Genomic DNA, 14,250 nt, shown 5'->3' with positions numbered 1-14,250 from the left:
ACTTGCTTGGGCTTTATTGGTTTTTTTTAGGCGGGTTTTCGTAATGCCAACCCTGCAAAGAGCACATATAAAGGATGTAGAAGGCATTTTTTAAAAATATTGTTAGGAATACCTACATAATATATATATATATATGTATATATATATATATATATATATATATATATATATATATATATATATATATATTTATTTATGTATGTTTGTGTGTGTGTGTGTGTATGTATGTATGTATGTATGTATGTATGTATGTATGTATGTATGTATGTATGTATGTATGTATGTATGTATGTATGTATGTATGTATGTATGTATGTATGTATGTATGTATGTATGTATGTATGTATGTATGTATGTATGTATGTATGTATGTATGTATGTATGTATGTATGTATGTATGTATGTATGTATGTATGTATGTATGTATGTATGTATGTATGTATGTATGTATGTATGTATGTATGTATGTATGTATGTATGTATGTATGTATGTATGTATGTATGTATGTATGTATGTATGTATGTATGTATGTATGTATGTATGTATGTATGTATGTATGTATGTATGTATGTATGTATGTATGTATGTATGTATGTATGTATGTATGTATGTATGTATGTATGTATGTATGTATGTATGTATGTATGTATGTATGTATGTGTGTGTGTATGTATGTATGTATTTATACTCTTGCTTGGTTGTTTTTAATTCTTCCAATAAATTGTTAGTTTTATGATTTTTTTTAAAAAAATTATTTTAATGGCCGAATAAAGTTTAACAACTTTAAAAGGTTTATTCTTTTTGTTAATTGATAGACTGCCTGCCCAAATCAAACCCTCAGTTGATGCAGCGGCACTTCCTTGTAGCAAAAAGCTGTAAGATATTCAATGTAGCAGCACTCCCTTGTAGCAGCAGGCTATAAAATGGTTGATGTAGCAGCACTCTGTGCATATTTTACAGTAAAAAAACAAAAGTAAAAATGTTCAGAATGTTCTTATTTTTTAAAAATAAAAGCATTCAGTTTGTTTTTAAAAACATTCAGAACTTTAAAGAACATTCTAATCTTTTAATTTGCATTTTTGTGGTTTTTAAAAAAAGCAATGTAATTAGTTTCTTAAATAAATTAATGCGTTTTGACATAACCTGAACTTATTTTTGTACTGCTAGATGTCATAAAGCATGCGATTGTTAAATTTGGAACAATGAAAAGTTCAAAAATAAATCAATAAAAAAGTTAAACTAATGCAAAATCTTCCATATTTATTTTAATCTAAGGAACTTAAAGATTATAAAAATGCTTTTTGTTTTAATATGTTTCGTTATTTCGAATAAATTATGCTAAACATTTATGCTAATTAGCAACATCAACTTCTGTCTCTTGCAATTTTTTTTCCTACTAATATGCACTCTTTGATCAAATCTTTAGCTGTACTTTTTTTTGTGCCACTTTTGCGAAAATATCCTTTGCCAATTCCTAAAGTTTTTTAATGGGAAAAAAGTGTTAGCAATATGGTGAATTCAAGTTTTTTGGTATAAATTTGATGCCTTTTGAATTATATCACTCTATGGTCTTCTTATAATAATGAGAAAAAGCCAGAACCAACAGGAGACATTGTGACTTTGATAAAAAGGTAAATGTCTAGCTTGCAAACATTCCTTGTAAACACCCGTGCTTGAAGTTGACAATGTGAGGAAAGTTCAAGATCTCAAACCGCAGCTGCATACTGCTTGCCACAAGAGAAGTTTTTTAAAATTAAGTTTCTTAATTTATCCAATGATTTATATTTGAACTTATTGCTGACATGACCACGAATAATTGAAGTGTAAAATTTTGAAACTGGGAGCTGTTTGAAGTCACATTTGATATAGATTTTGTCATCCACAATTATGTAGCCATTAAATTTTGTGAGCACTTTGTCATAAAGTTTTCAAGCTCGAGTTTTAACAGTCATGATGCTTATCTGATCGTTTTGGATATTTAATTGCTCGATAAGACTTAAAGTTGTAACACTTTCAACTTTTCTGATGAAAAACTTTATATCTTTTGGCTTGTTCTCTGTTTAATAAGCTGAGATTTTGTGTGAATGATCTTCGAATACTAATTGCTGTTTTCTTATCCTTAAAGCCACTCTTTCATCCAGATTCTTTTGCTCTTTCGATAGATAGAGAACACTTGTACCGTTTTATGACCATATAAACAGTAGTTTTACTAGATTCAGATGCTTTAGTGATTAAAAGTAATGATGCAGAAAAATTTTGTTGATAGTTGTACAAAATTTTTTTTTGCTTTTCTAACTGTTTCAATGACATTTAAATTAAGAGAAAAATTTTTACTCGTTTATTCATGTTTTTAGTAAATACTATCATTACTTAATATAATTACGCAAAAAAAAAAATTCAACAATTGTATGCTTTAGAGAAGTTAAGTGTTAAGTTAAATATAATTCGTATGTGCAGTATGTAACTCCTGTTACATAAACAAAACTACTTGCCATCTCAAGAGGTGGATATCTGATCATTACAAGAGGGACAAAAAGTCTCATATCTATAAGTATCTCCATGCTAATGAAGATTGTTTTATGCAAATAATTGATAAACATTTTTTTGTTTTAGAATCAGCATCTAATAAATTTGAGTTAAAACCTAAAGAAAGTATTTTCATAGAACGGTTTGTTCATAGAATGGTTTTTCTTTCCTCTGTTTCCTCTAAAATTAAATGTATTTCTGGATGTTTGAAAGCTATAAAACCTGCAATGCATAAAAGCTCTTGTTCATTTATTCAACTGATTCTACCAATTTTCGCATATTGACATACCAGATTCTATGGTGGTGAGCAGGAGGAAATATTGTAAGATCTGCTTGCTCGTCTAGCAACTTTCTAGTTTTATCAATTTTAAATTTATGCACAGTTTTCAGATATGTGCCACATGATCCTTGTTAATATTTCCCACACTGTTTTTCAAGTGTATCTTATTGTATATGTCCTAACAATACAATACAGTAAGATTCAATGCAATTAAACAACTACTTAGCACAACTTGCTAATCATTTAGAAGTTTTTTGCAAACACTCGCAGTATCCATTGTTAATTTCTTCTCTCCTAATTTTGAATTCACAACATCTAAACATTATTTCAAATTTTCAGCAAAATAAGATATATAGTAAGAGATCTATTTGCAATCATTGACTGAAGGAATAGCCTTGTATTCTTCGAATATCATTAAATATAATATTGAGACTTTTTGCTTTACTGTTGACAACCACCTGACAACTGTTTCAATGAAAAGTGCTGTATCTTCAGCTTGAGAAAATTTAACACGTAACACTGCAACTGTTTCATCGCAAAGAACTTTAGGAGCTAATCCAACATTTTGTTGTTCAATTGGTTTTGGTGACACAGCTTTTTGTGTTAACGGTGACAACTTTACAATTCGATTATTTGCAGCATGAAGTTGAATTATAAATTTTCATTCTGCAAGTTGCATAGTATCGTTATCATTTAGCAATTTATATTTTAAACAGTGTAATTTTCAGTGATCCAATTATTTTTAATACTTTGTAAAATATGCACAGTGTCGTTTAAAAGATAGTATGCTGGAACAATTTTTGCATTGTAACGCACTTTTTACATTATAATGCAAAAAATGCATTTCAATGCAAAAATTGTTGATTAGTTAAAAATAACTCACCATCAGTGTAGCCCAGGTTTTATGTACACCTTATCAGCCTAGATAAAGAAATAGTCTTGAAATCCTTAAAGCTCCTTAAATATCATCTTTAAATATTCAGTATCTTCAATTTTATACACTTTGTTTTTCATTCGTTGTAACTCTTATACACTTGGCAAAACCAGATTCTCTACAAGATTAAAATATACTAATTAAGATTTTGAATATAAATGCAATGCATCTGAATTAACTTCTAAAGAAAATGGGGGTGTTGTTTGTTTTATTTAATAAAGCTACTTGATGCTTCATTTAACTTGCTCTGTTTCATTATTAATAACATAGCTAACTGCATTCTCCAGTTAAGAATTATATTTTAATAATTCCCTTGGTTAAAAAAGACTTAATTTGTAAATGTTGCCTATATCCAGAAAAATAGATATCTCTAGAATCTTCTTAAGTTATATATATTGAAAACTTAGATACTGGTCCACAATGTTCATATGATATGGTTAAAACCACAATGTTCATATGATATGGTTAAAAAAGACTTAATTTGTAAATGTTGCCTATATCCAGAAAAATAGATATCTCTAGAATCTTCTTAAGTTATATATATTGAAAACTTAGATACTGGTCCACAATGTTTATATGATATTGAAGATGTAGTTTTTGCAACAAAATAAAATTTTCCTTCTTTGATTTCAAAGTTTTTACAATTGAATTAAATTGAATAGCGTTCATTTTTTTCAAGTTTATGAACTCATCGATTAAACTATTTCTTTCAAAGCACATTAACCCAGTGACATCTTGCTTTCTAGACACTATACAAGGCACTGGTATACCTAAAAAGATTGATAGAGGATGCATTGGAACAAAACTACCACCTTTGACTTTTTTAAATTCAGCATCTTTAGGCCAGTGCTGAGCACTAACTCGCTAATAATCTGTAAACACAAAGTTTGCATTTGAAAGTTTTTTAATCCATAACGTGATCCTTGAATTTAAAGGGAATATATATGTTGCGGCATAAACATTATCTTTTATTTCTGATTTGTAATTTGATGAACAACCATATAAGCAACATTAGGCATTTTACGAGTTTAGCTATAATTATACGGAGTTAAAATTACGGAAAAGTATAGTTTCAACAAAGGTTGTTTGAATTAAACTATTATAATAGTTTAATTCAAACAACCTTTGTTGAAACTATACTTCTCAGTAAAAAAGTTGGACTAATTTTACGGAAAATTAACTGTCGCGGCCTGTTTAAGAACGTTTTGGTGTAATAGCTACTCCAAAAACATTAAGTTTTTATTATAGAAGACTATTCATAACTTAAGTCTTGCATATTGGTCTAAAAAACAACCTTGTGGAATTTGATTAAGATTGTGCAATTTTTGCGGTAGCACATTGTAAAGTTTTTGGTTTTTTATCTAATATGTTGGAATTGTGGGTCAAATCGTTTTATTGCTATTATAAAACTTCTTTTTTTTTTGAATTTGCTTTTTTTTGCACCAGTTCTACTTTAAAGTTTACTAGTTTATGTGTTATGTGGATTTTATGGATTTTTATTTAAAAAATTTGTGTATAATTATAAAAGATTATAGAAGACAAAAAGATGAATAATTAAATTTTAATTAGAATCAAATTTTACAATAAAATTTTATAAAAACTCAGCTGTAATCAGCGCTATTAAAAAGAAGATAACTGAAGTTGAACATGATGCCATTGATTGATGCCATTGAATGAGAAGAAATAAATCCATGCAAACCTTATTTTGAAATGATAAATCTTGATCCTTTTGTAACTCTAGTGGGGATGAGAATATCGAAGAAGTTAACACAAGAAAATAAGAAACACAGGAAAATAGTTGAATATGGCATCAGTGTTGTTTTGATTTAAATCAGTTGATTTAAATCTATTTAAGTCGTGATTTAAAGCGGACAAATAAAATCGCAACTCAAATTAAATTTTTCAATTTTAATCATGTTTTTAATGATTTTTATTGATTAACTAAATTAGTAATTTGAAAAAAAAGTAAATTGGACTTGCTAAAAATAACTCTTGCATAAATTAGAATTAGTTATAATAGTAAGGTAGTAACACTTTATGTAATATACATTCGTCATATAATTCATTATATTGGTTTTTACATTTGTTGTAAATTTTTTAATTTTTGAAAGATGTTCAAGATGATGAAAACATTATTATTTGTCAAGACACTGTAGAAAGTATCAACGAGGCAACTGAGGAACCACAAACGAGTCAATGGTCTGTTAAAAAAACTGAATCTAGTCAATCTAATGTAGATAAAGCGAACTTTTTGAGTTCATATAAAAAGGCAGTGGCAAGACTAAGCAGTGGCAAGACAGTGACAACTAAATTGGATTCATAGCTTATTAAAACCATAAAATCTGAAAAAGATGCAATTGATAAACAGATAGCAAGAATGATTTATGCTAATAATACACCTTTCATAATAGTTGATCATCCAGAGTTTATCAAAACAATCCATATTTTACACCCAGGATATAACCCTCCTAATAGATTTGATATTGATGAAAAACAACTAGATACTATTCACAAGAATAGTTTAACTAGCTGTTCATGTTTGCTTCATGATCAGTCTGTAACCGTGAGTATTGATGGGCGGAGCAATGTCCATTATGAACCAATAGTTTGTGCATCAGTAACAACAATGAATTCAGATATTTATCTTGCAGATACAATTAACATTCACATACTTCTGACTATTTGATTGATGTTGCTGTTAATTCTATAAACAGATGCAAAAAACAATTTGGTTGTAAAGTTTGCAGTGTAGTAACTGATAACGCAGCAAATGTGTCAAAAAAAAAGACAATAATTAGAAGCTAGATATGATGTTAATGTTATTATGTATGGATGTTCAGCTCATATTCTCAATCTATTGGCCCAAGATTTGGCAATTCTAAACAATAAGGAACAGATAGTTTAAGTTGTTAAATATTTTAGAAACAACTATTCTGCTGTTCTGCAAAATTAATTCTGATTTTGCTGCTGCTACTTACAAAAGAGGGGTTACAACTTATAATGCCCCAAGATGTTAGAAGGAACACATTGGCTGATTGTCTTGAATCTAAAACACTGGCTGATTCTGTTAACAATTTGTAAAGAAAGCATGAACAATAATTGATAAAAATGTTACAAATATTGTAAATAACCTTGGTGTTTAGCTAAGTACAGAAAAACTGTTACAAATGTTTAAACCAATTACTGTTGCATTAGAACTGACACAACAGGACAGTTGTTCTATCGAATACAGTGTTGTAATATGGAAAAATCTTTAGAGGGAAACAAGTCCTAAGCTTAGCCAAGATGCTGAGAAGAATTTATCCAAAAGAGTACAGCAGGCAATAACCCCAGCTTATTTCTTGGCTAATATTGTTACTCATATATTCAGAGGTAAACTTTTAACTGATAAAGAAATAGAGATTGGAATGAATCTTGCAGCTTCAAAGAATCCTGATTTTATTCCATTTTTAGTTAACTTTAAAGCAGAAGCAGCATCATTTCAAATATTTATGTTCCATGATAACATTATTCAAACTATAAAGCCAAAAAAATGGAAATCTTATAATGATTGTGTGAATCAGGTTTGTGATTGTGTGAATGAAAGTCGATGATCAGTTGCTTACTGCTGTTGCTTCATCTGCAGGAATTGAAAGAATATTTTCATCATTTAGTCTTGTGCTTTATTAGAACATTAGAAATAGATTCAGAATTGAGAAAGCAGGCAAATTAGTTTTCCTATTCAAACTGTTTAATCAAAAAGCATTAGAATCAATGAATTTAATTGATTGGATATTTGAAAAAAAAAATTTTTAATATTTTAAATTGATTTATTTATGATTTCATAATATTTTTAAAAACTAATAATTATTTTTCGAAAATGTAATATAAATCAAAAAAACTCTGATTTAAATCAAAAAAATTGATTTTTTTGATTTTTTTTAAATCTCATGGTATTTATTAACTCTGTGTGGCATATCTTTGTTTCTCATGAAATATTGTAACATTCTGACCTTGTTTCATACAGTATTCCTAGCAACATTTAATCAACTTTACTTAGTGCTATGGTGTACATCCTTGTAGTAGCATGCAGGGTTGACCTTTGCTATGTCTAAATTCAAGGACAGCCTACTGGTATAGAACTGCCATTGTACTTGAAATAAGTTTATCCAAATAAAATTTGATGCGATCACCAAAAATGCTGGTGCATTAAGATGGAAACTTATCGGCACTCTTGATTCCAAAGGAATGAATGATTGATTGTCAAGTAATGTGTCTGGAGCTAATGGGAAAAAGTTATTTGGCATTTCCCCCACATTCAAATTCAACTAAAGAAACTGGTAAAGTTTTTAGAGACATTATAGCAAAAGACTCAACTCCAGTTTAAAATGCTTGCATGGCATTCAGTCAGTACACTTGGTACCTATTTATAGCAGTAGAAACCAATGAGGAAATAAGGAAATCAATTTTCATTTTTAAAAACACTGTCAGAACTTTGAATCAACTTTGGGGGATACAACAAGCCCTATCTTCCTCCTAAAATAAAGTGTGATACTTCTCTAGTTGACTTGTATTCATTTGGTGCACAAAATGAGATTTTTTTTTGTTAATTCACCTACTCAACGCCGTGAAGGCCACTACAGACAGCTACTTATTTGTGGTAAGACTCTCTCTCAACTCTATAACTCCGAACAAGGACGAACAAGGCCGCTGCACAGAGAAACGAGTTGAGCGCGGTAATACTAGGGACGTGGTGGGATCGAACTCAGAACCTCTCGCTTATGAAGCAAGCGCTCTACCACTACACCACTACCGCATTCAAATCATGGTTTCTCGCCTTGGAAAACGAGTAGTTTCATTTGGCACTATTATACAATATCACACCCTGTGAAGAAACTTTTTCTTATCATCTTGTACTCTATATGGCTGTATTAAGTATTCTGCGTTATATATATTAGTTATTCTGCAAATTTTTTTATTTTTCATTTTATTTGGGGCTAAATAATAATGTGAGTTTGAGTTTTGAAAATATTTATGTTTGAGCAGTTGTTTGATAATTTTTCATTGATTAAAATTGGGAGTTGTTTAAATTGTATGATTAATATCTGTCTAAATATATAACTTTTATTATAATTACATATAAATATATAGTTATTTGTTTTTTAGCTGGTAATAGTTTTAAGCATAAACGAGTGTTAGATTCACAAAAAATGGTAGTTAAAAAAGAATCAAAAAGTTCTTTTAATCCAACCTATTTGAATTGGTGAAAAATCATCTGCTAAATGAACTGATCTCTAAGAATAGAGAATTTGTAGCAACTTTTCCAAACACGTAAAATAAAATTTGCATAGACATAGCAGAAAAATAAAAGACATAGAGAGAATAAAAAAAAAAAAGACGAACCGCTACTAATCACTAATAATACCGATTAAAAAAAATAGTAATAATAATAGGATTACAAGAATATTAACAACAAAAGAAATGAGAAATATGGTTAAAAATTATAATGATTTAATAATAATAAATAAGATAAATATAACTGTGATATCGTTTTATAAAGATTGATAATGACAATGTTGCTCATACTGAGTCTGATCAAAGTACAGAGCATACTCTGTACTTTGATCTGTACTTTGATCATACAAACATAATATCATGAATAGTAAAGATACAGACTAATATAAAATAATATAGAATAGAAAATAAATATTAAAAATAAAAACATAAAAAACATAATTAGCAGGTATTAATAAAATGTAGAGACAGTCATAATAATTGTGGTAATAACAAAATAAGAAGTATGTTTATAATAATAAGAGATAATAAAAAGTCAAATAATGGAATGTTAAAGGAAAGTTTGATTAAAGATAGCTCAATGTTTTACTTAAATAACAACAAACTAATTAATCCGAACAAGCATGGATTTGTTCTTTCAAAAAATTGCAACTAATTTATTGAAAACTTAAAATTTTCTAATAAGTATCAGCATTTATGAAAAAACATTTAGTTAAGGTTAAAATATTTTTTTGGAAAAAAAAGGTTTTTTAAATACTTTTTTTTTACTTGAAAATTTCATAAACTGAGTTAAAGAACTAAAAAAAATTTTGTTTCACATTTTATCACATGTATTGAGTTTTTAAATTAAATGATAATTTTTTGCATTTAATTTTTCAAAAAAATAATTTTAATGATAAAAATTCAATACTATTGAGAAATTTTCTAATGATTTATTCATTATTAAGTAATTTTTTCTAGTATTTTTGTTTTTAATATATACTTCAATAGAATTTAATGTTAAATTATTTTTGAAAAATCAGTAAAACAGAATGTGTCATAATTTGAAGACTTTATAAATCTTTATCAATTAAGTTATTTATTTTAAGATTGAATTGAATTTAGAATTTTGTTGCTGTCCAAAATTTTATTGATCCACAAGAAGCCAATTATTTTTGTCAAAAAATAGAAGAAAAAATCAGAGCACAAGAGCAACGAAATACAGGTTAAAAAAGTTTTTATAAGATATATTAATTTAAAGTGTTATTCTATAAGTTGTCAACATAGAAAAGATTTTTTCAGTTTTTATTTTTTTAAGCAAATATTTTGTAAAATATTATTTTTTGTAGAGAAACAATAATTTTAAAGGATTTCAAACACTTTGACTGTAGTGTTGTGGCTATTAAATGTTTACAAGATGTATTACACTACTAGCGTTTAGTGTTGTTCTAAAAACAGAAGAATAATCATTGACCTGATTGCATCAGTAAATTGTTTTAGGTTTTATTTACAGTAACTATTTGCAGGAAAAATTTTAATCTAAATAGATTAACTTAAAAACCTAATGTTCACACTTAAAACAATTGTTTAACATTTGTTAAGTGTATAGATATATGAATATTCCCATAGTTCAGTGACATATCAAGCGGAAAGATTTTCTCCAATAAATGTTTTCCTATAACTCAGAATTTTGTTTATTACTCTTAAATAATCCTGAACTTAAATTTTATAATATAACCTAATATATAAGTCAAACACAATTTTATCTTCTCAACAGCGACACAAGGTAAAAAAAAACAGTTAAATAGCATGGCTATGCGAAAGTATTTTTTTTTTATTAACTTACTTTTAACTAAAATTTTCTCTAAAGTTTCATTTCTGGCTTGGGTAATTGCCAGATGAACAAAGTACAACAAGGAAATCTAAAGTTTTACTTCTGGCTTGGGTAAATCCAAGCCAGAAGTGAAACTTTAGATTTCATTGTTGTACTTTGTTCATTTGGCAATCATAAAAATGCTACATTTAATGAAGTTTTTATAATTTATATTTAACTTACAGAAAAAAAAAATTATTAGTTCTGTGATGCAAATGTTCATTGGCAAAAGAAAAGGTGCAGTTAAAATCATGTTTTAAAAGTTTAGTTTAATTAGTAAATTTTAGTTATAGTTAGGTGAAAATAGCATAGTTGTACAATATTATCGTTCTGAAATTTTTAAAGCAATTTTTAATTTATGTAAATTTTAAAGTCAATTTAAAGAAATTTTTTAAGAAACTTTTATAATGAGGAGTGTTATTGTCACTGGACATGTGTACTTCTTTGATTTGGAATAAAGGGATTTTGTTGATGTACAACATAACTCAAGACTTTGTTCGATCAGTTGAATCAGAAACTAAAGCAAATATTTTAAACTCAATGTCCCAAACAGCAATATTCATGATTGAAATTTAGTTTTGATCAAAATGTGCTGCTTGCGGTTCATTTTAGCTTTTTCAGCCCAGTCTACTTTGATTACTGCAGTTTTAGAGTTAATATTCATTGAAACTATAATTTCTTGAAAATTAACGATTGTTTTTTCTTTACAAATGCGTGTTTAACAAATTTATTAAGCATTGCTGATATGTACTGGGTAAGTTCAGTTAAAGTAGACATCTTTGAAATCTTTTTAATGTTTGCATATGCTTTAGTTTCATGTTTTCTTCACTTGTCCCAGGACGTGTTGAAGTCAAATGTATCAACAGTTGCAAATGTTTTTCTTACTGTTTTATACTTTTCGAAACACATTTGTCATAGGCGCAATCGTATGTGTAGGGTTCACAAACAAGTTTTTTGTAATTAAAGTTGCAATTGAAATTTTATTGCAATTAATTAAACTTACATTGAATATGGTTGAATCAATTTTGTTTATCTAAGACAGATCACATATTTTCATAAAAAATTATAAACACAAACATGCAGAAATTTGTAACAGATTTTGATGTGTTAATGCTTTTCCTTAAATAAATGGAGTTCTTCTTTTAGCTTATAATCAGTGGTGGACTGGCCCCAGGGAGCACAGGGAGAACTCCCGGTGGGCTGGTCTGAATTTGGGCTGGTGTGCCGGCCTAAATCAAGTCGATCAAAAATTTCAAAATGAGTGAATGCAAGAAAAGAAAGGGAGGAGCTGAAAAATTTCCTAATAAAAAACAAAAACTTATTCAATCAGCAGCTAATAAATGTCTCAAATGTTTCTATACTTTCTTTTTCTTTGATGTGGGCCGGAAGAATGTAAAATCCTACACCGATTTCAAGCCTCAGTGCTTATAATATAAACGACACTTTGGAATATTGTTTGTTTATTTGTTAGGCAATTGAATCAAAGTGAAACCTTTTTCATGAGTGGTGTTTAGGAAACTTTGGATTGCCAGTTTTATTTAGAATTTCTCTATACAAAGCTTAAATATGTTTATTTGCTTTACAGAAAGTCTTTTTTGCTTTAAATACAATCTTGTCAAGAATACAGACTGTAACGCCGCCTCCCTTGCTTCAAACACGTGATTAACTTATTATTTTATATGATGACAAATTGTAACTTTGAATTTTCTGACTAAGACAGTTTTGCATCTTCCAAAGTTTCTAAGATACATATAACATCAAAAAGATTTTAGAGTAATAAAAATGTTCAAAACCTTCTAAGTTTTCATTCATTAATCTTATTTTAAAAGTTTTTATTCATTGATCTTATGTTATAAAAAAATTACTTTAAATTTAAATTATAACATAGTTAGTTCTTCTAAAACGTAATATGTTAAGAGAATAATTTTGGCCACCCTTTAGTATGTAACCGTCCAACTGTGCAATGTTCTAAACTTTAGTTGTATAAAATAAAAATTACTTTTTATTTTATTCAATTTAGCTCAACACTGTTATAAAAAAAATTTGGTTTAATAAGTTAAAATACATTTCCATAAGTTTAAGTGTATGCTTAAACATTATTTTTTTTTTTTAAGTTGTAACAAAAAAAGAGAGTTTTTTTGCTTAATCTAAATTTTTTATGATTAAATTTTTATCGCTCGTTTAATGTTTGCAATAATAATTTAATGTTTAACGTTTCTGTTGGACTACGCAAAAATAAGACATAATGAAAGTTTTTTTAGTCCCTGTAAAAAAAGGGAAAAAAAAAAAAAAAATACTTCATATTATTTATTTGGTTGGTAAGCAGCTTTTACTCAATTTATGTATGAATATATATATTTATATACAGGGCCGCCATGAGGGGGGGTCTACTGGGTTGTTCTGTCCCGGGCGCCAGGTCGACAGGGGCGCACGAAGCCGAATATAAATAATTTTTTTTTTCATGTTTATTTAAAAAAAAGATGAAGTACTGGGAAGCAGCGTGGAAAATAAAAAATCAAAAGCAGCCGGTCAAATTGACCAGCTAAAACATATAATAGACGGTCAATCGCTTTTTTTGGCCGGTCAATTTTTTTTAGTTTAAATTTTCAACTTTGTAATGAAGTGCTTCATAATTGGACTTTTTAAATAAAAAAAGTAATTAATGCTTTAAAACTAAGAAATTAGCATTACTTTCAAAACATTAGTTTTAAATAAAGCGATTCTTTTTATATAGCGGAAACTCGCAAATAAAGTGAATACTAATGATTAATTTAACAACCCGCTGAATTAAATGTTTAAAATAACTTTAGTGCACGGAGATTTTCATTCAATTAAAAACGGAGATTTTTTACTTTATTAAAAAAAGAGATTAGATTAAATCCAAGTAGTTTGATATTGATATAAAATATTAAAACAATTTTATTAAATTTATTTCTCTAATTTTTAAAATCTCTCAAATTTGAAACAATTTTGAAACACGTGATATCGATGTGATAGTCTGATAGACCCAATCAAGAAGAAATTCAAACAGTTCTTTGCTTATGAGCGGATGCTGTTTCAAAAAGAATTAAAACATGTTTGATTTTAAAAAGAAAGATTCTGGTTTTCAAGTAAGAAAGAATGCTGCTCAAAGAACTGCGAATGAGGAAAAGAACAAACGCACTCTTCAAGACTGGTATTACAGTTGCAAAAAAAGGAGAAGATGAAAGTCCTACTGCTTCAAACTCTTTCCTGCCAAGTCAATCGATTCAAGTAGTAAATAGTTTTCCCCGTGAAAGGATATTTTCCCATTTGATTAATTCAATGTTATATAAATTTTTAACTTATTTTTATAGGTTGGAACGGAAAACGATGTCACTGACATTTCTGAAAGCTCGGGAGAG

At 28.1% G+C, this 14,250-nt stretch overlaps 1 protein-coding gene across 1 annotated transcript in view; it reads left to right on the top strand.

The window, feature by feature from the left end:
* The window catches only part of LOC136087480 (uncharacterized), a 203,070-nt gene that overhangs the window by 90,820 nt on the left and 98,000 nt on the right, over positions 1-14,250 (top strand). The window contains exon 3 of the mRNA XM_065810319.1: positions 10,120-10,219. Coding sequence (XP_065666391.1) covers positions 10,120-10,219 — 100 coding nt within the window. The remainder of the gene's footprint in view (positions 1-10,119; positions 10,220-14,250) is intronic.

The sequence above is a fragment of the Hydra vulgaris genome, chromosome 11 (assembly GCF_038396675.1).
Source record: "Hydra vulgaris chromosome 11, alternate assembly HydraT2T_AEP".
NCBI lineage: Eukaryota > Metazoa > Cnidaria > Hydrozoa > Anthoathecata > Hydridae > Hydra > Hydra vulgaris.
The sequence above is the reverse complement of the archived record's forward strand: the minus strand, read 5'-3'. Positions and strand labels throughout refer to the sequence as shown.